The sequence below is a fragment of the Microtus ochrogaster genome, chromosome 10 (genome assembly GCF_000317375.1).
Source record: "Microtus ochrogaster isolate Prairie Vole_2 chromosome 10, MicOch1.0, whole genome shotgun sequence".
Classification (NCBI taxonomy): domain Eukaryota; kingdom Metazoa; phylum Chordata; class Mammalia; order Rodentia; family Cricetidae; genus Microtus; species Microtus ochrogaster.
Genome location: NC_022016.1, coordinates 75,589,611 through 75,616,379, shown reverse-complemented (window position 1 = coordinate 75,616,379; position 26,769 = coordinate 75,589,611). Strand labels below are relative to the sequence as shown.

The following is a 26,769-nucleotide window of genomic DNA, read 5'->3' as shown; positions in this document are numbered from 1 at the left end:
GGTGATGTGGTGCACTCCTTTAATTCCAGAACTTGGGAGGCAGAGGCGGGCAGATCTCTGTGAGTTTGAGGCCAACCTGGTCTACAGAACGAGTTCCAGGACAGTCAGAGCTACCCACAGAAAAACCCTATCTCAAAAACAAAACCCCAAATTATTTTTCTGACAATTTCTTTTTATTCTATTTTACAAAAATAGAGGACTACCCTGAAGAAGAAAACTGGAGTTATACCCCAGGTCCTTTTTTTGTAAATTTTTAGTTGGATACAGGATCTTTTGTTTTGTTCTGTGTTTGTTTTTTGAGACAGGGTTTCTCTGTTTAGTCCTGGCTGTCCTGGAACTAGCTCTGTAGATCAGGATGGCCTTGAACTCACAGAGATCTGTGTCCTGAGGACTGGGATTAAAGGTTTATGCCACCACTGACAAGTTAAAAAATATTATTATTTCTTCTAGGTGTGCATGGGTTTTCGCCTGCATATATATATCTCTGTACCTTGTGCGTGCCTGGTGCCCTCAGAGGCCAGAAGAGGGTATCAGACCCCTGGAACTGTAGTTATCCCTGGTAGTGAGCTGCCACGTGGGTGCTAAGAACTGAAGTCAGGTCCTCGGAAAGAGCAGTCAGTGGTCTTAACTGCTGAGCCATCTTGCAGTGCCTGGAGCTTTTCGATAGTATAAAGGAGAGAGAAGGGATGCAGAAAGAAAGGGAATGCTGGCCACATTTTCATCACGATTTTCTTTTTTTTCTCTTAAAGATTTATTTATTTATTATGTATACAATATTCTGTGTGTATCACTGCAGGCCAGAAGAGGGCACCAGACTCCATTACAGATGGTTGTGAGCCGCCATGTGGTTGCTGGGAATTGAACTCAGGACCTCTGGAAGAGCAGTCAGTGCTCTCAACCTCTGAGCCTTCTCTCCAGCCCTGGCCACGATTTTCATCATGGGCAACAGACACTAAATGAATTTTTGAAATGAGATACTGAAAGCAGTGCGAGGAAATAATGAAAGAAGTGGGCCAGTGGCATGAGTTGATAGTTGGAGTATTGGAGAGTGAGCTGGAAAGGCAGGAGGCTAAGGAGGAGAAGGCAGTCAAAACTGAGATTGTGGGGCCAGAGGATAGGACTCGGGCAGAAAGAGCACTTGTCTGGTGTTTTAGAGGCCCTAGGCTCATCCTCAGCATCACAATAAATGCATACATAAATAAAAAATATTAATGGACTTTTCGAGAGATCACAGTCATTGGTAGTAATAAATGTGGCAATGAGAGGCAGGAACAAGGGTGATCCCCAGAGTAGAGGATCCAGAAAGGCCGGAGCACCGCAAAAATCCAACATCTTTGGTTGGAGAGAGAGTTCAGCCACGGAGAGCACTGGCTGCTCTTCCAGAGCACGATGGTGCGATTCCCGTGCCCATGGCAGCTCATGATTATGCAGCTGTAGCTTCAGGGCTCTGCTTCCCTTTTCTGGCCTAAAGGGCACCAACCCATAAGTGGCGTGCAGAGATATATGCAGGCAGAACACCCATACTCATAAAATAAAATTTAAAAATACTAAATGACTTAGGACTGGTCAGATGTGTAGTGGTTGCCTCCGAAAATGATTATCTGAGTTCAATTCTTAAGACCAACATGGTGGAAAAGAACCAACTCGCTCAACTGGAAGTCTTCTGACATCTACAGGTACTCATGTCCCATACATACCCAAATACACACAAAATAAATAACTATAATTTCTTTTATAAGTATTTGAGCTGGGCAGTGGTGGTGGTGCACACCTTTAATCCCAGCACTCAGGAGGCAGAGGCAGGTGAATCTCTCTAAAGTTCCTGGCTAGCCCTGTCTACAAGGTGAGTTCTAAGCCAGCCAGGGCTACATAGCTTGTCTCAAAAAAAGAAAAAATGTATTTGGGAAAAAAAAAATCATTCACTGAGTGTGGTGGGGTATGGTCTTTAATCCCAGCATTCAGGAGGCAGAGTCAGGAGGATCTCTGTGAGTCCCAGGCCAGACTGGTCTTCATAATGAATTTCAGGACAGCCAGGCTTTGTAGAGAGACGCTCTCTCAGAAAACAAACAAAGCAAAGCAAACAACAAAGCAAAATAAAATCATGCAACAGAACGCTGAAATCACCAAGAACGATAATTAATGACCGGGAATCAGAAGCTAAATTTAAAAAATGAACGTGAGCTATGGGCCAGCACTGCAGTCTCCGGATTTAAAGCTCTGCCTGTCAGAAGAGCTTTAAAGGAGTCAACGCTTTGAGAAGGAGTCTTTGCTAGGACGGGGCGGAGTCTCGAGGGGGCGGGACGAAGGGGGACGGAACCTCGTGGGGCGGGGCGCGGCGAGCACGGGGAGAGGGGCGGATCCCCTAGGGGGGGGGGGGGGCACAGGGAGAGGGGCGGGTCCTCGTGGGGGGCGGGGCGCAGCGGGCACGGCGAGCGAGGCGGAGTCTGTGTTTCGGTCAGGCTGCGGCTGCGGCTGCGGCTGGAGTGGTGTACTTCAGAGGAGCGAGGCCGAGGCCTGGGCCCAGCCCGGAGCCGCTGCCCTACCCGAGCCTCCTGGAGCCCCCTCGCCGGCTGATCTTAGGGGTGGGCTCGGGCTCGGCCCGCCGCCGCACGCAGGACCGAGACTGCATGCCGGAGGACCAGGCCCACGCAGCCATGGTGAGCTAGCGCGGCCTGCCTACCCCCACAATCCCCGGGTGGCCCGAGGATACCGGGCAGCCTAGCCTCCTCACCCTTCTTCCCGCACCCCCGGTCTCCGCCTTCTCCGGCCCGTCGTTCCCCATCCAGCAGGAGCGAATCCCTTTAAGGGACATCCTTTAATCTCCCTCCTCTCCGGTGACACCCTTTTGTCCCCCCGTGACAGCCTCCCTCGCGTTCTCCATTCCCCCCAACCCCCGTCCTTAACCCTTCCCTTTTCTCCTCAACCATTCTCCCTTTCTCCTCTGTAATCGTTAGCTCCCCCACCTTTTCTCCCTGTTTTTCGTTCCCGCATTTGCTTGCTTTCCCTCCTCGTCCCCCTTCCCCCTTCACCATTTTATCTCCGCCGCCCCCTCTTCCCCTTGGTCCTCGACCATCCGCATTTCCTCTGCCCCTTGTCGGATGTCCCCCGTCGCCGGCTCGCACATCTGTCCCTTTTTCCTTCTTCAGACTTCAGGGGGCTAAGCAGGAACAATTTGAAGGCGATTGCTTCCCGGGAGCTGTTGGGCGGGCACGTACAGATTCGAAGCCTACCTTTCCCTTTTCTGTTTTGGAGGGCGGAAGGGGGGAGATGGGAGGAGGTATGGAGAAATAGTCTGGAAGCTTTACTACCCAGTGTCATTGCAAAAAATTGAGTGATAGTGTGTTACAGAGAGCATATTGTGTCCGTATGTGATCATCTGGCCTTTTGACAGATATATCTAAAAAGGTTTTGAAAATTTTTGTTTCAAGTGTTTGCATGTGGAGTTACAGTTCCGGAATTTGAAAGCCTTTTTAAATTTGCAAACATGACAGTTATTGCTCAGAACAAATGATATGTTTTTGTTGGGAGGCAGAGACCAAGGGCGTTTGAGGTCTGAACATCACCTTGGCAGTCAGATTGTGACAGTCTTCTGAATTCCTTTTCTAAAGGTGCATTTGTTTTGCCCTTTCTGCCCTTTCTTGGAGGGACCTTTCCTTTGCACATTTTCCTTCTGCTTCAAAATGGCTGTGGCTACAGCCCTTTGTAAGTGAGTTGAGTTACCTGTGTTTTACAGTATATATATTTAAAACATTGTTCCGTCATATACAGTAAGCTAAATTTTGATCTACCTTCTAGTCAAAGGAATAATACATTCTACTGAAAAGGATTCAGGCTAATCATAGTTTCCTCGTTTCTTTATTTCTCCATCTAATTTTTAGGAAAGTCATTTACTGTCTGGTCGTTTAACATATAAACATTATAAACATTCCCTAGCTCCCTTGACTGCCATTCATACGTTGTCATTCTCCAGTGACATTGCTGTCATTGTGTGCTAATCTGTTCCTTCCCGTAGAATCTAGATTTCGGAAACAACTGTGCCTTACTTAATTCCCTTTATTTCCAGGGCCCAGATCAGGTAGACACTTGAATGATTCGATTATTGGTCTTATTCCCCAGCTGACAAGCACAGTCTCACACTGAAATTGGAGGCACCTAGCAGACTGAAGCATCTTGCTTTTGGTGTGAAAAGGAAGATAGTGGGCTGTCGTGATAGTGACAGACCAAAGAGCCATTTTGCTGGAGAAGATACCAGACTGCTAGACTTTTGGAAATGTGGGCCTTCCCACTGGGATTCAAAAGAGTCATTTGAGCTGGGCCTGAAACATGTATAGAATGTATATGCAATATTTGGGAATGAAGGAGAAAGCTTCATTATAAATTTGAGTAGAAGGATGAACGAAATTTAAGATGTGTTGTGAAAGCCAGGTATGGTGGCGCATGCATTTAGTCCCAGCACTAGGGAGGCAGAGGCAGGCAGAACTCTGTGAGTTCAAGGCCAGCCTGGGCTACACAGAGAAATCCTGTCTCTGGGGGAAAAAGAAAGAAAAGATTTGTAGTAAAGGGTTCCTGTTTACTGCCTGGAAGGAGGAAGGAGATAGGATGTGTATAGGAAATGAGGTGAGAAAGATCCTGTCTTAGTCTATTTAGGGTGCTATAACAAAATATCAGCCGACAAACTTACAGAAAAATGTAAGAGTTTTGAAGTATAGGATATCCAGGAACAGGTGCCAATACACTCGTTGTCTGAAAGGTGTTTTCTTTGTGTGTGTATGTGTGTGTGTGTGTTAACATGTTTATAGTGTGGGTGCATGCATGTGTAAGTGCTCATGTACATGCGTATGTATATATGAATGTAAGTGTGTGTAGGCCAGAGTTGCTTTTTTTAATTAAAATTTCTTTGAGATTTTTAATATGCAAAATGCCTGTGTGTATGATATGTACTACTTGTGTGCCTGAAGGTCAGAAAAGGGTGTCAGAGCCCCTGGAACTGGAATTATACATGGTTGTAAGAATGAACCCTGGTTCTTTGAAAGAGGAACAAGTGTTCTTCACTGTGAGCTATCTCCCTAATCCTCTCATTTATTTAATTTTTTGAGACAGGATCCCTTACTGAAACTGAAGCTTGTCCATTTGTCTAGGCTGGTTGGCCAGTGAGCTTCAGAGATGTGCCTGTCTCTGCCTCCAGTGCCAGGGTTCCGGGCACACATCGCCATGCCCAGCTTTTATATGGGTGCTGAGGATCTGAGTTCAGGTCCTCCTTTCAGGACAGCATTTATACGACCGCTATTTGCCCAGCCCTTTCTTTTACCGCTCCCTACAGCAAAGCCTCAGTGTGGCCCTGTGTAGTGGAGGATAATCTTGAGCTCCCGAGCCACCTGCCTCAGCTTCCCTGGTGCCGAGATTTTAGGTGTGTGTTGAGCCTTGTTGAACCCAGACCCTTGTGCATGCCAGATAAGAACTCTGTCATCTGAGCTGTTATCCTGAGTTGCATCCCACTCCTCCCCCCTTGTTAAATATGTTTTGTATATTTTATTTTTTCGAGGCAGGATTTCTGTGTAGCCCTGGCTGTCTTGGAAGTAGCTCAGTTTACAAGGCTAGCTTCGAACTCAGAGATCCGCCTACCTCTGCTGGGGTTAAAGACATACACCACAAGTTCCCGGCATCCTTATTTGAGAAGCCTTGCTATCTGGCTTGCCATGTAGTTCTGGCTGGCTTCCACCTGGAGGGTGTCTGCCTGCCACAGCCACCTGAGTGCTGGCATCCACCACCATACCCAGTGTCTAGTGGGAGTTTTTGCACTGGTTCATAGATGCATGTTTTCCCTGTACTTGTTGGATAAGCAAGGCTGCTCCCTGGGGCTTCTTTTAAATAAGGGCACTAGTCTCATTCAGAGGGTTCTGCCTAGCTGATCTAATCACTTTCCGAAGGCACCATCTTGTAGGCTAGAATCGTAAGACACTCATCATAAGCATTTGGGAGAAATACAATCAAACCACAGCAGATACTTGGGCATTATTGGTTTTTTGTTTTGTTTTGTTTTTCGAGACAGGGTTTCTCTAGCTTTGGATCCTGTCCTGGAACTCGCTCTGTAGACCAAGTTGGTGTCAGACTCACAGAGATCTGCCTGTCTCTGCCTCCTGAGTGCTGGGATTAAAAACATGTTCCACAACTGCCTGGCCAGCTTTATTGTGCTTTAAACTTCATGTCCAACTGACTTGTGTTGTTCTTGCTTGTTCAAATATGTATGCACAGTAAGAGTGTATGGGAGGGTGAAGAAGGAAAGTACTGGCCTATTGGGAGCCGGAAATTACTAGTAGGGGCTACTTTTTGTTTTCCTTGCACAGTGTGTTTAATAAATTTTTAGTAAATAATTGAATGGTTATTAGAAAGCTTTGTAGTATATATTTCCAAATGTTTGTTATGATGCATTGGATACTTGAGATATTTAAGGCAGCGATTCTCAGAGTTTACTGTGAATCAGGAAGGGTTTGTTGGGCTCCGTGCCTCTAGAGTTTGATTCATTAAGTTTGGAGTTGAGCCTGAGAGTTGTTTTCTTTCAAGAACTCTTGTAATGTTGATACGTAAGGCCTAAGACAGACAGTCCTGACCTTCCATTCATCTAACAGTGTTTCTGCCATTTGACTGTGTTTGCATTGGGAATATCACAGATTGTGAAATAGGTGTGGTCCCTACCTTTTTTTTTTTTTTTTTGGTTTTTCGAGACAGGGTTTCTCTGTGGTTTTTGGAGCCTGTCCTTGTCCCTACCTTTTTATATGTTTGTGAATATAGAGTAATTTTTAGGTGTGAAAGGTTTAGCATACTTAAAATATGCTAAGAAAGACATGGTGGCATCATGGAGTATGATAGTCAGTGGTGGCTTTGGAAAGGATCCTTCTTTCAAATGGAGACCCGAGGAATTAATTTAAGAGAGTTCTGTTGTGGAGAGAAGGAACCACGGAACCACATGTGCCGTTGACTTGCCATCCAAGAAAGTCAAGGAAATCCTGGTTGTCCTGCCTACTCCTCAAAAGACAAAAAACAAAATAACAACAAAAACCCCTAGGTCACACTCATCTCTGTTATGCAGCTCTTTCATAGGATATATCTCAATTGCTATATTGTTATATTTTTAGCTGTTGTTGATTATTAGAGTGTCTCATCTTCAGAGTATAAAACATGGATGCAGAGATGGCTTCTGGCCAGCTGCTGAGACCTAGATGATACTGTATAGGCACCTTGATTGCAGCGGTTTAAATAAATAAATAAATAAATGAAAACTGGGTACAGTGGCACATGCCTTTAATCCCAGCACTTGGGAAGCAGAGAGAGGCAGAAGGTTCTCTGTGAGTTCAAGGCCAGCCTGGTCTAGTAAGGAGTTTTAGGACAGTCAGGACTACATAGAAAGACTCAGTTTCAAAAACAAAATCCACATGAGGAAGTAGTGACTGGTTAAGAGCACTTGATGTTCTTCCAAGGGATCTAAGTCCAGTGTCTAGCACCAACATCAGGTGGTTCACAGCTACCTGGAACCCCAGCTCCAGGGAATTTGGTTTCCACAGATACCAGCATTTATATGCACATATACTGACATACATATTTAGAAATCAAATTAAATCTTTTTAAAAAGTGGTGGAAGTGTAATAGGGACTATTGGGAGAAGATAGATGGGGACAGAGAGGTAGAGAGAATGGAGGGAGGGCCAACAAAACACATGTGACAGTGCCATAAAGGACCCTGGGAAGAAATTGCTTCGTGGTTCAAAGTGCTTCTGATGCTCCTCCATAGGACTTCAATTTGGGTCTCAGCACCCCCATCTTATGATTCAGAACCTCTTGTAACTCTAGCTCCAGAGGATGGGATGCCCTCTTCTGGCCTCTGAGTGCCTCAGGCACCTGCACTCACATCCACATACTCAGACATGAATGCAACATAATTAAAATATATTAGAAACAACAGTATAATAGTTGAATGTGAAAAGTCTTCCATATGCTCCAGTGTCTAAAGTTAACTTCCGTATGGTCTTCTGTTGTAGGCTGTAGAACCTGTAAGTGCCTACCTGGGGAAGTGTGTTACCACGGGGCATGCTTTTTGAGTTAAAGCTGGGCCTAATTTAGGCCTTGGCTCTTTGCTGTCTACCTGCTGGTGGGATGTAAGCAGCTGCCTCACTTTTCCTGACATGTCATTCCCACGATGGCAGAACTGTGAGCCAAGTCAATCTTTCTCTTTAATTGTTCTTGTCGGGTAGTCCTAGCACTATGACGAGAAAAGTCACGGATACCAAAGATGCTGAAAGTAAAGTGTGTAGATAAAGGCATGAGGATCAGGGCACAACTGTTGTGCTCTTAAACTCATGGTAGCTCTGGTTACTTGTGTTACAAGATCTACCCTAGACTGGGCTCATCACTAATCTGTCATGGAGAGGGAGAGGCTCATGGGTCTTATTTTTCTCTGACATGAAAATAGAAAGGGGGCTAGTTAGGAAGAGTAAGGGGATCAGTGGGAAGGAGGCAAGAGAGAATAATTCCGGGGAGCTTAGGTTAGTACATACTTAGTCTCAGGTGACAGCAGGAAGATCAGGAGTTCAGAGTCATTCTTGCTGATTTTCAGGTCTGGTGTGGGCAGTCCTTCTGTATATGTGTTGCTTTTATTGGTTAATGAATAAAGAAGCTGGCTTGGCCTGTGATAGGGCAAAGCAGAGCTGTTACGCCCAAATCCGTGGGTCCCCACAAAAGCCAACAAAGGAGACCAAGTCCCGTATGTAAAAGCAAAGAGCCTTTATTTTAATCAAGTTTGCAAGTTCGGTCTCTCCACATGTTCAACATATTGGAATATCTGGAGAGCCCCAAGCTTAATTAGAATTGGGTTTTTATAGTAGTAAAGGTGGGGATTAGGGATCTCTGAGGTTCAGGACCCCTGATTGGCTTACATTTGTCTATGGGTGTCCTGGTGAAGTGCTGGCAGGTGTTTCTATACAGTGCTTGGACTACCAGGAATTCCTTTGAATGGTCTGCTCTTGGGTGGGGGTCAGGTAATCTTGGCCTGCCAGGCATTGTCTCAAAGTAAACTATTGAGGCTCCAGACTCCATTTAAATTATCAATGGCCAGAGTCCCAGGTGGTAATGATTGGAGGAAGTAAAGAACTTCCTTTCTGCCCAGACTTAGATTATCACGGCTGGCTCTCACAGAGCTAGGTGGAGAAAATTAAAGTGAATGCTGGGAGAGAGAAGGCAAAGTCAGTGAAAAGCCGTGTAGCACTGCCAGAGACAGACTGAAACTTGCTGGTAAGCCACACCCACATGGCGTTTCACAGATTAGTTGAAATGGGTTAAATTAAGATGCTAGAGCTAGCCTGGAGGTGGTGGCGCAAGCCTTTAATCTCAGCACCTAGGAGGCGGATCTCTGTGAGTTCAAGGCCAGCCTGGCCTACAAGAGCTAGTTCTAGGACAGGCTCTAAAGTTACAGAGAAACCCTGTCTTGGAAAAAAAATTAGCTAGAGCTAATAGGCCAAGCAGTGATTTAATTAATATAGTTTCTATGAGATTATTTCAAGTCTGGGCAGCCAGGAATGAACAAGCAGCCTCCTACTACAGAGGTCAGCCTTTGCTACAAGAGACCCTCTCAAAAAGCAAAACAGAATAACAACAAAAGTCACTAACGGGAGCATGAAGGTTTAGCAGGATGTGTTCTAGAAACTGTGACTTTAGCATTGAGGGTGTGGTAAAATTAGACAAACAAACCTGTGATCAGACTGAGAAGACCCTGAATCACATTAAAAACCTTAGTCTCTTGAAAAGCTTGTTGTTTGCTGCTTTTTTGAGATGGGCTTTTGCAATATCCAGGCTGAACTTGAGTGGTAGATTCAGGTGATCCTGTGCCTCACCCTCCCAAGTGCTAGGCCTGCAGGTACAGCCACGGTCACCAGGTGGAAAGACTTCACAGGAAGTAGTGTCATATTTGAGATGGAGGAAGGAGGTCTGGGATAGGGACAGCTTTTGTTCAGTACAAGTAGGCAGTGTATAGACTCTCACTATGTCATAATAGCAATTTCCTTGAATTTATTTATTTATTTATTGGTTTTTCGAGACAAGGTTTCTCTGTAGTTTTAATGCCTGTCCTGGAACCAGCTCTTGTAGTCCAGGCTGGCCTCGAACTCACAGAGATCCTCCTGCCTCTGCCTCCCAAGTACTGAGATTAAAGGCGTGCGTCACCACCACCCAGCTGAAATTATTTATTTTAAAATCATTATATTATCTGTGTGTTGAGTGTGTGTGGAGGTCAAATGACAACGTACAGTAGTCTTTTCCTTCACCATTGGGACCTGTGGATTGAGCTCAGGTTGTCCGTTTTCAGCAAGTGCCTTTACTTGCTGAGCTGTATCACCAGCCCAGTAGTGTGGTTTAAATTGGAGGAAGGAGTGTAAGAAAACAAACTGCAAGGACCTGGCATGCCACTCTTCGGCTAAGTGCATTTTTTTCTTTCTTTCTTTTCTTCCTTCCATCCTTCTTTTTTTGTTTGTTTTTCGAGACAGGGTTTCTCTGTATAGCTTTGGTGCCTCTCCTGGAACTTGCTCTGTAACCCAGGCTGGTCTTGAACTCACAAAGACCCGTCTGCTTCTGTTTCCCAAGTGTTGGGATTAAAGGTGTGCGCCACCACTGCCTGGCTAGACTAAGTGCATTTTCTATAGTGACCTCGCTTTCTATAGTGTGGAGTTGAGAGAAGGGTGTATTTATGTTAGTGTTAGAATTTTGCTTACTGATTCTCAGTTTCGTATAAACTGCTGTTAGGGATTTATGAAATAATTAAAAACAGTACACACTTGTAATCCCAATATTTGGAAAGTACAAGAGTATCTTGAGTTTGAGGCCAGCCTGGGTTACATTGTGAGCCCTTTCTCAAAACAAAACAAACAAACAACACAGGGTTTAAAGTGTAGCTCAATCTTAGCGCACTTGCTCAGCATGTGCAAGGCACAGGGTTAGAGTTCCAGGATCACAAAACAACAGAATTACTAAATACAAACCACAGAATAAAAATAAATGTAATAAAATCCTTTATTCATTAAACAAAGTTCTTGCAAAAGGTAAGTATTAGACTATTAGCGTTTTCTAACTTTATTAAATTTTTGGTTGCTTTTAAAGAATTTTTAGCATTACAGGTGATGCACTCCTGTAATCCCAACACTCGGGAGGCAGAGGCAGGATAGCTTGGTCTACAAAGAGAGTTCCAGGACAGCCAGGGCTACACAAAGAAACCCTGTCTTGAAAAAAATAATTTTTTATTGATTTATGAGTTAGAGTCTCATGTAGCTCATGCCGTCCTTGAGCTCCCGCTCATTCTGTTTCTCAAATGCTAAGCCTGGTTCTCCTGTTCCTTAAAGGAAAGGTAATTAAAGGTAATTACTGTTAAAGAGTTAAAGTTTTTCATAAACTTGACTTCTTAGATTTGAAGAATGTATTAATCAAACTTTTCATACCAAGGACTCTTGTTTCACTGGTGTTCATATTTGCTAATAGCATAAAGGCTCTTGATTGGTTGGCTGGATTTTTGTAATGCTGAGGATCAAACCTTGTGAATGCTAGACAAAGGCTTTACAACTTAGCTCTATCCTCAGCTCAAATTTTGTAGCATTTTATTTTATCTGTCACGACCAGAATTGAATCCAAGTATTCTGTGTAATAGGGACATGCTCTACCATAGGTAGCCTTTCTCTAGGTGTGAAGTACACCTAACAGTATATTTGTGCTTGACGATTCACTGTTTAATGCACGTTTGTTGCTGTGATGTAGTAGGTGTTATTTTAGGCTTATGACTGTATCAGTGAACAAAACATTTTTTTCCTGGTGGAACTCACATTCTATAATAAGCACTGACTCAGCAGTTAGTACATGCTGGGCACTACTTCAGGAGTGCTGTATTTAGAGTGTATTTATTTCTGACAACAGACAGTCTCACGAGGTAGGAACTCCTTTATGCATTTTTCTAGATCATGAACTGAAATACAGGAAGACTAAGTCCTTTACCTAATAAGTTTACATAGTTTTGTAAATGGCATTTTAATCCAGCACCCACATGGCAACTCACACTTACCTGTAGCTCTAATACCAGAACTTTCAACATCCTCACACAGACATACATGCAGGCAAGCACCAATGAACATTAAAAAAAAAAAATGAGGCAAACACGAGAATGTTTGTGCACACATGCACCTCACTGAAAATAGTCATAGGTTAAGAACTCTTAGTTTTTTTAAATTCATTTTATGTACCAACCACGGTTTCCCCTCCCTCCCAGGTTAAGAGCTCTTACTGCTCTTGGCAGAAGTCAACAGTTTAGTTTCTAAACCCACATCAGACAGCTCACAACCCTCGAACTCCAGCTCCAGGGTCTGATGCCATTTTCTGGTCTCTGTGGGACACACACTCTAAATAAACAAAAAACAAATAAAACTTGAAAAAAAAATCTTATGGCTAGAGAAATGGTTCAGCATTTAGGCACTGTGCTGCTGCAGAGGAGCCAAATTCATTCCCCAGTACCCACATGGTAGCCTACAACCTGTAACTTCTAGGGGATCTAATGCCCTCTTTTGATCTCTGTGAATATGAGACATACATGTCATACATGTACATACATTTAGACAAAACAAACAGATAAAAACAAGCATAAAAAATAAAATCTTAAAAAAAGCCAAACACAGTGGTGCACACCTTTAATTACAACACTTGGGAGGCAGAGGCAGGCAGATCCCTGAAATTTGAGGCCTACTTGTTCTACAGAACTAGTTCCAGAACAGCAGCCAGGGTTGTTACCCAGAGAAACCCTGTCTTGAAAAAACATTAATAATAATAACAACAACAACAACAACAACAACAAAAAATCACTAAAAATAACAATAATAACAAATCATTAAAAATGATTTTTTTACATTTATTTATTTAGTTGGAAGGAATGAAGAGTGCCGCACTGGGAGTGTGGAGGTCACAGAGGAATGTGGCAGGAGTCAGTTCTCTCCTACCACGTTATTTCAGGGATCACACTGGGTTATCAGGCTTGGTGGCAAGCACCTCTACCTGCCAAGATCTTCGCTGGCCCCTAGGCCAGTTTTAAGCAATATGGTGAGACCCAATCTCTAAAATAAAATAATCATTTCTATCAAAAATTGTTATCTAATTTTTAAAAATATTTATTTATTTATTATGCATACAATATTGTCTTGTGTATATGCCTGCAGGCCAGAAGAGGGCACCAGACCTCATTACAGATGGTTGTGCGCCACCATGTGGTTGCTGGGAATTGAACTCAGGACCTTTGGAAGAGCAGGCAATGCTCTTAACCTCTGAGCCATCTCTCCAGCCCCATGTTATCTAATCTTTTAAGTTACTTAATTTCTTATCCAATATTTAGAAAATAAACGATTGCTATAGCTTAGTGATAGTTTACTTGGCATAAAAAAAGCTCTGGGTTTGAGCCCCAGCGCTACAAACAATGATAGCATTAAGCCAGGCGGCACCTCAACATCAGGATTGTTAATTCTCAGAAGGCAGAGGTAGAAGGATGCCATGAATTAAGGACAACTTGAACTTCAGAGTGAGACTCTATCTCTAACAAAACCAAGACTGTGAAAGTAGCATAGTGTATAAAGGCACAAAGCCTGATCTCAGTTCAGTCCTTAGGACCCATGTGGAGAGAGAAACAAATCTTAGAAGGATTAGAAGGGTTGTTGAGGGAAGTGTATCACTGAGGATAGGCCAGAGTCTCTGTCTCTCTATCTCTGCCTGTGGATCAGGATATAGAACTCACAGCTACTTCTCAGCACCATGTCTGCCTATGTGCCATCCCCAATCAAATGCTTTTAGAGAGTGGCCTTGGCCGTGGAGTCTCTTCACAGCAGTAGGACAGTGACTAAGACAGATGTGCTGACCTCTGCGTGTATATGTTGGCATGTGCTCCCATATACACTATACATCCCTACATGTGTGCGTGCATACACACACACAATAGCTATATAAAAATGTAATGGAATGACTCTGGAGGGAGGTGTTTCTAGGCGGGGGTTTCTCTGTGTAGCCCTGGCTGTACTGGAGCTCTCTCTGTAGACCAGGCTGCCCTCAGAGATCCGCCTGCCTCTGCCTCCTAAGTGCTGAGATTAAAGGTGTGCACCAGCACTGCCCAGCCTATAAAAGTACTTCTTACAGATGAAACAAAAACAGCTTTCAGGTGTACAGGAAAAGGTCACTAGTAGTGCCATTGTTGTCTCTTGATGGGCTTGTCAACCTTAGGAGCCTTTCAAGTAGTAGATGACATTTTGAATTTGATTCATAAGAATTAGGACTGAGACCACCACATAAAGGCAGGAATTCTAAAGTATCCACACTCCTGGTGAAAGGGAAGACTATAAAAATACTTATTTGATGGAGTAGGGAGATGTGATGTTAATTATTTGTCAACTTGACGCACTCTAAAATCACCTGGGAAGAATTTCAGTGACAGACTGTCTACATTAGGTTGGCCTGTGGGCTTGTCTTTGGGGGACTGTCTTGGTGCCTTAACAGATGTGGAAATACTCAGCCTGAAAGTTAGTGGTACAGTTCAGTTCTCTGGCTTTGGGTCCTGGGCTGTGTAAGAGTCGAGAAGGGTAGCTGAATACCAAATGTGTATGACTCGTCCCTCTGCTCTTGATTGTAGATGTGATGTGAGCAGTTTTAAACTCCTCACACCTTGATTGACCTGTGATGTACTGAAATCTGGAATTGTGAGCTAAGACAAACCTTTTCTTCCTGCATTTCTCCATTAAGGTTCTGTCCATTCAGATAACTCTAGTTTTTATGCTAAGTGGACATAGACAGCACAGAAGGATTCAGATAGGAAAGTCAACAGTTTTAAGAATTTTTGGCTTTGTGCCTGCGCGTGATGATGCTCACCTTTAGTCTTAGTACTCCAGAGGTAGAAACAGGTGGATCTCTGATTTCCAAGCCAGCCTCATCTACATATTGAGTTCTAGTCCGGCCAGAGGTAGATACACAGTGAGACTCTGTCTCAAAAGACAAGAAAAAGGAGTGCTGTCTTCAGTGTGGTGAGAGCCTATGAAGTCCTGATAGCGCATCGTGGTGATGACTTAGGAGGGCTAATCTGCCCTTCCTCTGAGGCCTTCCCTATCTGCCTCTGACTGGTTAGAACCAGCTGGGTGTTCACACGTACCCAGTGTGGTTTCCCTTGTAGTACTTAAGGGATGGTGGAAATTTGTTTCAGGATGTCTGTTCTTCTGAGATGCACATAACAGACTATGTCCTACTGCCTAACACAGTATCTGTCGCTGTCATGGTATTTATTGTCTGTCTCACAGGCAATAAATAGTTATTGAATGAGTAAATAAGCGTTTTATTCTCCACTTTTCTGGAAACTAATTTGTTCGCTTTTGTGTTTCCTTTATGTTCTTTCCTGTGTTCCAAGGAGGAAGCATCTCCCTATTCCTTACTTGACATCTGTTTGAGTTTCCTGACCACTAACCTTGAGAAGTTCTGTTCAGCAAGACAAGACGGAACGCTGTGTCTTCAGGAACCCGGAGTATTTCCACAGGAGGTGGCTGACCGACTGCTTCAGACCATGGCATTTCATGGTAAATGATGAAAGATGGAAGACACAAATTGTGTGCTGTTAATTGGCATTGGATTGTAAAATACTGCTATGGCCCCTTATTGTTTTCTTAGAAATAGTAGAAAAAGTCAGATGAGCCTGATTCTAGGAAAAGGAATTCAGTTACTGACCTGTTTTTGCTTCAAATTTAATGCTTTTTTTTTCCTTTCCAGTCTAGGCAAACCATTATTTTTCTTTTTTGATTTAAGAAGTAATTTTTTAAAATAGACACACACGTATTTAGATTTATTTATTTTATGTGGATGAGTGTTCTGGCTGCTTGTATGTATGTGCACCATGTGCGTTCCTGGTGCCCATGGAGATCAGAAGAAGGTGTCAGATCCCTTGGAACTGGAGTTAGGGATGGTTGTGAGTATTTGTGGGTGCTGGGATCTGAACACTGACCCTCTATAGAAATGTCAAATGCTCTTAACCACTGAGCCGTTTCTCCAACACCTAAAAAGTGATTCTTATAGCAAAAGGGACTTTTCTAACTACAGTATTTCTACAGAGACGTCAACAGGTATAGAAATACCTTACATCTTCTCTTGACAGTGGGAGAATCATACTATTATGAAAAAACTGGTTTCTGGTCTTGACTCTTTTCTGTTGTTGTTTTTTGTTTGTTTGTTTGTTTGTTTGTTTGTTTGTTTTGTTTTTGAGTCAGGGTTTCTCTGTGTAGCCCTGGCTATCCTGGAACTCAGTCTGTAGACCAAGCTGGCCTCAAAGTCAAGAGATCGTCTGCCTCTGCTTCACATACATGTGTATAAAAAATACTGTTGGGTGCTGGAGGTGGCTCAGTGGGTAAAGGACTTCAACAACATAAAGTACTTCAGCATTAGGATCCCCAGTGTCATACGAGAAGCGAGGTGTGGCTACACCCAGCACTTGGTAAGGAATGAAGACAAAAGGATTATTGTTGCCACCCTGATTTAAAATAAATACTTAGAAGAACCATTCGCTCCAGGTTCAGTAAGAGACCCTGCTACACAGGAAGAAGACTAAGAACAATAGAAGACTGGAAAATCTCTTCTGGCCTCTGCACGTACTTTTTTACCCCCACCCATACTAAAGTAAAAAAGAAGAAAAAGAAAGAAAAATATAACAATATTTTGTTATGTGAATATTATGCATCCCAAAGAAGAATAAGAAAATGGAGCTGTAATTGAGTTATTTGGTATAATTTAGAAAAGAAAACCTCTATATTTGATTATTTTCACTGAATTGCTTAACTCGCATTCTGACACAGGAATCAGAATAACTATTAATAAGTAGTATATATTAAAAGTAAGTCACTTAAAATGCTGTGCAACAATTTAAGAGATTATGTAATACCAGTATTTCTCAGTGATCATGCTCAGCATGTTCAGTCTCAAAATTTGTTTTAAAAGTATGACAACTTGTGCTGGAGAGGATGTGGGGTAAAGGGAACACTCCTGCATTGCTGGTGGGAGTGCAAACTGATACAGCCACTTTGGATTTCAGTATGGCGATTTCTCAGAAAATTAGGAAACAACCTTCCTCAAGATCCAGCAATACCACTTTTGGGTATATACCCAAAGGATGCTCAATCATACTACAAGGACATATGCTCAACTATGTTCATAGCAGCTTTGTTTGTCATAGCCAGAACCTGGAAACAACCTAAATGCCCCTTGACCGAAGAATGGATAAGAAAAATGTGGTACATTTACTCAATGGAGTACTACACAGGAGAAAAAAATGGCATCTTGAAATTTGCAGGCAAATGGATGGATCTAGAAAACATCATATTGAGTGAGGTAACCCAGACTCAGACAACTATGTACTCACTCATAAGTGGCTTTTAGACATAAATCAAAGAAAAACCAGTCTACAGTTCACAATCCCAGAGAACCTAGAAAACAATGAGAACTCTAAGAGAGATATACATGGATCTAATCTACATGGGTGTAGTAATTGGAGCGGCGGGGCTGCGTCCCCAGCACCCCACTGCCCGCAAGGCTAGCTTTACCCTGAAATAATTACACGGACACTGTATTCATTTAAACACTGCTTGGCTCTTTAGCTCTAGCCCTTTTCTCGGCTAACTCTCACACCTGGACTAGCCCATCTCTAATAATCTGCTGTAGCCCACAAGGTGGCTTACCAGGGAGCTTCTAGCCTACGTCCATCCTGGGTCGGAGCTTCATCACGTGTGCCTCAGAGAGCAGAGCTCTCGCCTCTGCCCGCAAGAGTGGAGCATCGTGTCTCTCTGAGGCGTCTGCCCCCGAGAGGAGAGCTGTCGAGTCTCTGTCTGAGGTGTCTTACCTCACTTCCTCTTCTGCCCAGCATTCTGCTCTGTTTACTCCTCCCACCTTATGTTTTAACCTATCAGGGCAAGCAGCTTCTTTATTTAATTAACCAATGACCTTCCTCCATCACATGGGAAGTAGAAAAAGACAAGATCTCCTGAGTAAATTGGGAGTATGGGGCCCCTGGGAAAGGGAGAGGAATAGACAAAAATATATAGCTCAGTAAAAACAATTTAAAAAATTAAAAATAAATAAAAAGCCAGGTGTGATGGGCCCCTGAAATAGCTTAGTGGGTAAAGGTACTTGCTGCCAAAGCTGATGACCTTCAGTTCCACAGGCCCATATGGTGAAAGGAAAAACCTGTCTTACTCCACATGTACAGTATAACATGCATATACACTCCAAAAATAAAATAAATAAAAGCTAGGTGTATTGGCACATGCCTGTAACACTTGGGAGGCCGGAACAGGAGAATCAGGAGTTCAAGGTCTTCCTCAGCTACAGAGAGAGTTTGAGTTCAGTCTGGACTACATGAAGACCTATCTTAAAAAAAAAAAAAGTTTCAGTTTTGTGTTATATTAGTTTCTTTTCTGTTGCTAGGTTTTTAAAGTTTGTTTGTTTTTGGGTTTTGGAGACAGGGTTTCTCTGTGCAGTCCTGGCTAACTGTTCTGGAATTCCTCCTGTAGACCAGGTTGGCCTTGAACTCAGAGATCTGCCTGTCTCGAAAAACCAAAAAAAAAAAAAAAATCAGTAAGATTCATTATAGCAAAATAAAAAGTTCAAGTTTTAGATACACAGATACAGTACCAAGAGAGATGGGACCACCTGAGTGGGAGAGTGCTGAACGGTCTTGTTTGTTACTGTTTGGGGCTTTGCTTTATGGAGTTCAGTGGAAGGAGGAGCTGGTTATAGATGTGAGTGAGGGGGGTTATCTGTGTTGATTGACAGGGTTGTTGTACTGCCTTTTGTCTACTACACATCCCTTAGCATGATGCAACTGATTTTTTTTTTATTTTATTTTTTGAAACAGGGTTTCCCTATGTGTCATATTCTGTTGCACTGTTGTCTAATAGGTCATTTTCTTTTTCATTTTGAGGCAGGGTTTCCCTGTGTAGCCCTGGCTGTCCTAGAACTAGCTCTGTAGACCGGGCTGGCCTCAAACTCAAGCGATCTTTCCACCTCTTCCTGCTGAGTGCTGGGACTAAAGGTGTGCACTGTCACGGCCCAGCATTTCTAAGAGGCTTTTACTTTGCTCTGTTTTTTTTTTCCTTTTTCTTTTTCTTTTTTTTTTTTTGCGTTTGTCCTATAATTTCTTCATTTGTTTGTTTATCCCTCTTTCTTTAGGAAAAAAACTTTATTCTACTTTAGTGTGTGTTTGCGTGTGCATATGTGTGTGTGTGTGTGTGTGTTTGAGGCAGAGGGTTTAACTAAATAATGAACTCAAAATGATCTCCTTGCCTCAGTCTCTCCAGTATTGGGATCACATGTGTGTACTACCATGCCCAGATCTTTTCTTTTCTTTTTTCCCCCCAAAGACAGGGTTTCTTAGTGTAGCTCTGGCTGTCCTGTAACTGGCCTTGAACTCACAGAGATCCACTTGCCTCTGTGTCCCAAGTGCTGGGATTAAAGGCATATGCCACCACTGCCTGGCCAGTGTTTCAAGCACTGTCTACAAGTTTGAGGCCAGTCAGGGATACAGTGTGAGACTGTGTCTCAAAAACGAACAAAATGCCAGATGCTGACCCAATGGCTCCCTAGATAAATAGCACCACTGCCAAGCCTAAGACCTGATTTCTATTCTGGGGATCCATGTAGAAGGAAAGACCGAACTCCACAGAGTTGTCCTCTGACCTCCACACTTATGACATGCCATGTGCAGACATGTGCACACACATGAATAAATAAGTACAATTTCTAAAAATTTAAGAACTAAGCCACACGGGGTGTGGTGACACACGTCTTAAATCCCAGCAGTGGGGAAACAGAGGCAGGTGGATCTCTGTGAGTTTGAGGCCAGCCTGATCTACAAAGCAAGTTTTGGGCAGCCAGGTCTGGTAAACACAGATACCCATCTACAAAACAAAACAACAACAGCTTCAAAAACACTAAACCAAAATAAAAAGGTTTCAGATCTGGCTAGTGGATTTTTTGCTTGTTTGTTTTGAGGCAGGGTTTCTATGCAGTGCTGGCTGTGTAGATCAAGCTGGCCTCTAACTCATAGAGATATGTCTGCGTCTGCCTCCTGAGTGCTGGGATTCAAGGTATGTGCCGTCATCCCCAGCTCTGACTAATAGTTTAACAATGAATTCTAGCCATTATATCTACTAAATATATTGTGTGTATGTCTATATATGTAATAATGTATTGTGAATTTAAAAGATAGTCTAGAAATATATTGGTATCAATATGTTAGTGTAAAGTTTAAACCTTGCTCATATATAAATTCTGCAAGGTCCATTGAAGATTCCCTTTCTTTAGTTACATTAGTATCCAGGTTGGTAGACACTCAGCCCTCATAATACAATCTCTCTAGAACTTGAAGCTTCTCCTTTGTCCCAGAAGGAGAGGAGCGTGTGGGGAATCATAGTTGACACGCGGGTGCTTAAGCCTGCAGCCCCTTGACTATATGTGGTATATCTAATTTTAAGGAAGCACTGGGGATTGTAGGTGCCTGTATGTCTCAGAGTGAAGACAAACAGGTGTTGGTGAATCTCTATTTGCTATTACCAGCTCCATAATCTTGGAAAGTCCCCTTTTGAATCTCAGTCTAAGTAATAGTATCTTCATCTCACAGAATTGTATCAAGTGTAATACAGCTACATGGAATTATGTTAGAAACTTAAAATGTGATGGAAATATTTGCTATTCTTTGACTTTTTTGTTTGCTTCTTTGTTTTGTTTTTAAGTTAAAATACTGCTTATTTTCCCCCAGGTCTGCTGAATGATGGAACAGTGGGAATTTTCAGGGGTAATCAGATGCGCCTAAAGCGAGCTTGCATTCGCAAAGCAAAGATTTCCGCTGTTGCTTTCCGGAAAGCCTTCTGCCACCATAAGTTAGTAGAACTTGATGCCACGGGTGTGAACGCCGACATCACTATCACAGACATCATAAGTGGCCTTGGCAGTAACAAGTGGATCCAGCAAAATCTTCAGTGCTTAGTACTAAACTCATTAACTCTGTCCCTCGAGGATCCGTATGAGCGATGTTTCAGCCGACTTTCTGGTCTTCGCGCTCTGAGCATCACTAATGTCCTTTTCTACAATGAAGACCTGGCTGAAGTCGCTTCCTTGCCTAGACTGGAAAGCCTGGATATTTCTAACACCTCAATCACAGATATCACTGCCCTGCTGGCCTGCAAAGACCGACTCAAGTCTCTCACCATGCACCATTTGAAATGTTTAAAAATGACTACTACCCAGATCCTTGATGTTGTTCGGGAACTAAGACATCTGAATCATCTTGACATCTCAGATGATAAACAGTTCACATCAGACATAGCCCTGCGATTGTTAGAGCAAAAGGACATTTTGCCTAATCTTGTCTCCCTAGATGTTTCAGGGAGGAAGCATGTGACAGACAAAGCTGTTGAAGCCTTTATACAGCAGCGGCCCAGCATGCAGTTTGTAGGTTTGCTGGCCACAGATGCTGGTTACTCTGAATTCCTTACGGGCAAAGGACATTTGAAGGTTAGATCTTAAAAATGTATTTTGTCTGACGGTCAATTGTTTACTTCCACAAGATCTCACTAGGATAACTGTCTATTATATGAAACAAGGCATGGAAAAATCATTGTATAGTGGAAAGGCTTACATTAGGCTAGTAGTATCAAATAAAAGTCCAGCAGGGCCAAGCATACTCATGGAGGCAGAGGGAGGTGAATTTCTGTGTGTTCTAGGTAGCAAGGGCTACATAGTAAAACCCTGTCTCAAATGTCCAGTGGGGCCTGTGGATGGAGTTCATTTGTTAGAGTGCTTACCTCTAATCCCAGTACTCTGGAGACAGAGGCAGGCAGATTTCAGAATTTGAAATTTTGGTATACATACTGAGTTCCAGACTAGCTAAGACTACTTAGACCCTGTCACAAATAATATTAATAACAACAGCAACAATAGTAATAATGTTTTAAAACATTTGGACTGGAGAGATAGATGGCTAAACAGTTAAGAGCCCTGGCTATCCTTGCAGAAGACCTGGCCTCATTCAACCCCCATCACACCCACATGGCAGCTCACAACCATCTGTAACTAGTTCTAGAGGATCTGATGTCTTCTTGTAGCATTTACAGGCATTAGACATACATGTAGATAAAATCATACACGTAAACAAGTAAATAATTTAAAAACACTTTAAAAAATAAGGCATGGTATTTCATGTCTGTAATAGCATAGGAGAGGGCTGGAGAGAAGGCTCACTGGTTAAGAGCATTGCCTGCTCTTCCAAAGGTCCTGAGTTCAATTCCCAGCAACCACATGGTGGCTCACAACCATCTGTAATGAGGTCTGGTGCCCTCTTCTGGCCTGCAGTCATACACACAGACAGAATGTTGTATACATAATAAATAAATAAATAAATAAATAAATAAATAAATAAATATTTAAAAAATAGCATAGGAGACTGAGATAGAGGTTTTGAGGCTAGCCTGAGCTACATAGCAAGGACCAGGCAAGTCAGGTCTACATAACTGACTTAAAACAGACAAAGGCTCCTTAGAACTTCTTTATTCAAGTATGTATAAAGGTTGATGTTTCTTTGACTACTGATTTGACAGCTCAAAAATAAGACAGGTTGAAGGAAAAGAACTGAGATTGCCTGTCTCTTTTGTTAGAATTTATCCAATTTATATGGGTGGTGCTGGTGCTTGCCTTTAATCCAGCACTCAGGAGGCAGAGGCAGGCAGATGATCTCTGACGTCAAGGCCAGCATGGTCTACAGAATGAGTTCCAGGACACCAGGAATGTTTGGAGAAACTCTGTCTTCAAAAACAAAACAAAACAAAAATCCAATTTAGTGTAATTGCTAAGAGTCATGTCTAAAATGGTTATTTCAGTTTTGTGTTACCATGAGTTTAGCTTGGCTTTTGGCTATAAGGCCAAGTAATGGATCCAAGAAACAGCCAGTATACTTTCCCAGTATTCCATGAGGCAGGTGTTTCTAAGCACCTGTTGTATTTATTGGACTTACAGAAGCATTACTTATTTTGGTGTCTCCATAGTCCTCTTGCTTCAGATTCCTGGGTGTTGGGATTACAGATGTGAGTCGCCATACCTAGTTAAGAAAATGGTTTTTCTTTTTCTTTTCTTGTGTTTTGTTTGTTTTTGTTTTGTTTTTAGTTAGTTTTGTAGCCCTGCCTGGCCTGAAACTCACAATGTGGAGGGACTGACTTTGAGTTTACAGTGATCCTTCTTTCTGCCTTTACCTATAGAGTGCCAGGATTAAAGCTGTATGCCACCATACCCTGTCCCAAAAGACATTCCTTTTATTTTGTGTGTACAAATGCGTTGCCTGGATGTATGTGTACCATTTGTGTGCCTGTGCCTGAAGAGGGCATCACATCTCTTAGGACTGGAATTCCATACAGTTTCAAGCTGCTATGTGGGTGTTGGGAATTGAACTCAAGTCCTCTGGAAGAGCAGTAGCCAGTGCTCTTAACTGCAAGGCCATCTCTCCAGCCCCAGAAATGATTTTCTAGGAGTGATAGCCAGCTGATCTTAGAACCTGTTCTGTGCATTGGACAGTTTGAATCTCAAGTGTGTGTGCTTCCTGCTCTGCCTGCCCACCTCTACTGAAATAAGTCTTGGTTTGGCTTTTCCTGGGTTTTCCTTTACACCGTAGCTGGTTTTCCGACCACAGAATTCCTTCAGTGGCTTTTGTCATCATTCGTTTCCTAGTCTTGCACTTCACAAGTAAGGTCTTAAATTTGTTGGCCACCTAACTCCCAAGGCTTACTTTGTCAACCAAGCTGTGACTCTGAACTCTGAAGAATTCCTTGACATCTCCTAAACCCAAAGTTGATTCTCATACTTGATCCTATTCGACCCAGAGAGGTATTTGACAGTTACGTTGCTTTCCTCCTTGTAGTACTTTTGCTTTATTAAACTTAGCTTCTAGGATATCATACTTACCTTTGTTTGTTTTATTTTATTTTTTTTCTTGTTTTCTTTTACTGTGTTTTTCCTCATTTTTAAGGCTTCTGTTGTTACAGTGTTCTATGCTATAGCCCTGCAAATTTGTATTTTATTTCTATAATTAATCTTACCCAAAAGTTTAAGAATCAACTGTTCTTTTTTTAGAAAACTTTTTTATGGCCAGGTGGTTGTGGCACATGCCTTTAATATCAGCATTCAGAAGCAGAGGAGGTAGATCTCTGTGAGTTCAAGGCCAGCCTGTTCTACAAAGCGAGTTCCAGGACAGACTCCAAAGACGTCTTGAAAAACCAGAAAAAAAACCAAAACAAAACAAAACTTTTTAATGATTTATTTATTTTTATTTCATATGCATTGGTGATTTGCATGCATGTATTTCTGTATGAGGGCATTGGATCCTCTGGAACAGGGTTACAGACAGTTGTGAGCTGCCATGTTGGTGCTGGGAGTTGAACCAGGTCTCTGAAAGAGCAGCCAGTGTTCTTAACCGCTGAGCTATCTCTCCAGCCCTGCAATTATTCTTTTGTCTTAGTTTTGTTTATTGTATTTTATTTTGTATGTTTTTTAATGTCTTAATTTTTGTTACATTTATTTATTTATTGGGGAGGGTGTGCATGCTTGCTGCACATGTGTGGAGGTTATCAGGTATCATTTATCTTCTACATCATGTTGGTGCCCGGAATTGACCTCAGACCATCAGACTGACTCCTTCAAATTGCCCTCTAACCTCTATATATGTGCCATGGCACACATACTCTCAAAAAATAAAGGTAAAAAAATTTTGAATGTCTTTTTAAGATTTATTATAGGTAGAGCATAGTGATGCACACCTGTAATCCCAACACTCAAGAGGCAGATATAGGCGGATCTCTGAGTTTGAGGCCTGCCTGGTCTAGAATGAGTTCCAGGATAGCCAGGACTACATAGAGAACCATGTCTTGAGAAAAGAAAAACCTATTTATTATCATTATTATATTGTATGTGTGAGAAAGGAGGGGGAGAGAGAAAGAAAGAGAGAGAGCCGGGCGATGGTGGTGCACGCCTTTAATCCCAGCACTCGGGAGGCAGAGGCAGGTGGATCTCTGTGAGTTCGAGACCAGCCTGGTCTACAGAGCTAGTTCCAGGACAGGCTCCAAAGCCACAGAGAAATCCTGTCTCGAAAAACGAAAAAAAAAAGAAAAAAAAAAAAAAGAGAGAGAGAGAGAGAGAGAGAAAGAGAGTATGTGTGTGTGTGTCTGGGAGAGAGAGAGGGAGGAAGAGAGTATGTGTGTGTGTGTCTGGGAGAGAGAGAGGGAGGAAGAGAGAGAGAGAGAGAAACTGGAAGCTAAAGGAGCTGGGGATATAGATACTTGTGAACTGCTCAGTGTGGGTGATGAGAATCAAAACTCCAGTCCTCTGCAAGAGCAATGTTCTTTCTCTCCTTTCTCCTCTCTCTTTTTGTTAGAGACAGGGTTTTCTGTGTAGTTGCCTTAGCCGTCCTGGAACTCACACTGTAGACCAGACTGGCCTCGAACTCACAGAGATCCACCCGCCTCTGCCTCCTGAGTTCTGAGATTAAAGGTGTGCGCCACCACTGCCCAGCCCAGTATGCTCTATTAATCACTGAGGCAGCACCCCATGCCTGAAGTGTCTGCAGCATCCCTTAGTGTATAGGTGCCTTCTTCTCTTCCCTTTCACTTTTTTTTTTTTAAAGATTTTTAAGTTTTATGTGTGGTGCTGGGAATCAAACCCAGGCACTCTATAAAAATAAGTGCCATCTCTCCAGCTCTGACCCCCCCACCTTTTCTTTTTTCTTTTGAGACAGTATCTCACTATGTAGCCTTGACTGGCCTCAGAATCAGAGATTCATCTGCCTCCCATGTTCTGGACTTAAAGGCATGCAATCTTGTGCCCATCTTCCCTCACCCCTCTTGTTTTTGAGACAGGGTATCATTATAGCTCCTGATTCACCTGGAACTCACTCTGTAGAGCAGGCTAGCCTTGAACTCAGAGATCTCCTGCCTCTGCCTCCTAATTATTGGGATTAAAGGTATGTACCATGCCCAGCAATCCTCTCTTCCCTTTATTTTTCCTATTATAAGTATGAATACATTCATATATATGTGCCATAGTATGTTTGGTGGTCACAGGCCAACTTGCAGGATTTGCTTCTATGTGGGTCACAGGAACTAAATTCAGGTTTTCATGCTTGATGGCAGGTCCCTTTCCCAATGATCTGCCTCATAGGCCCTTCCTTCCTTTTCTTTTCCTTTAAATGTGTCTCCTGGCCCAGCATGGTGGTGCACAGTTTTAATTCCAGCACTTGGAAGGCAGAGGCAGGTGGATCACTGTGTGTTTACAGCTAGCCTGTCTACACAAAGAGCTCTTGATCAGCCAGTGATACATAGTGAGACTGTCAGAAACAAAACAAACAAAAAACAGTCCTTTTGACTTTTACAGTTCTCCTCAGAGTATAATTTTAGAATTTTTTTATTTTTTGGCTACACATGTTCATAGTCCATATTTCTTTCTGTTCTTTTTGAAGGGTTAGGAGTTGGGATAGGGTCTTGGTGTACCTCATGCTGGCTTGGTACTTACTGAGTTATCTCACCAGTCCTGTATCTTAATCATTTCTTTTTCTCTTGCCAGGTTGACTATAAAGTTACTTTTTATTATCTGTATTTGTTTGCATGGTGCTCCCTGAACCACAGTGTAACATAAGTGCATTTACCTGTGTGTTTGC

General features: G+C 42.7%; 1 protein-coding gene across 1 annotated transcript in view; it reads left to right on the top strand.

Annotated features, from left to right (window-relative positions):
* The first annotated feature begins 2,432 nt into the window (after positions 1 to 2,432).
* The window catches only part of Zyg11b (zyg-11 family member B, cell cycle regulator), a 53,646-nt gene continuing 29,309 nt past the window's right edge, over positions 2,433 to 26,769 (top strand). Inside the window, exons 1-3 of the mRNA XM_005353545.3 lie at positions 2,433 to 2,657; positions 15,448 to 15,613; positions 20,836 to 21,590. Coding sequence (XP_005353602.1) covers positions 2,628 to 2,657; positions 15,448 to 15,613; positions 20,836 to 21,590 — 951 coding nt within the window. The 5' untranslated portion in view covers positions 2,433 to 2,627. The remainder of the gene's footprint in view (positions 2,658 to 15,447; positions 15,614 to 20,835; positions 21,591 to 26,769) is intronic.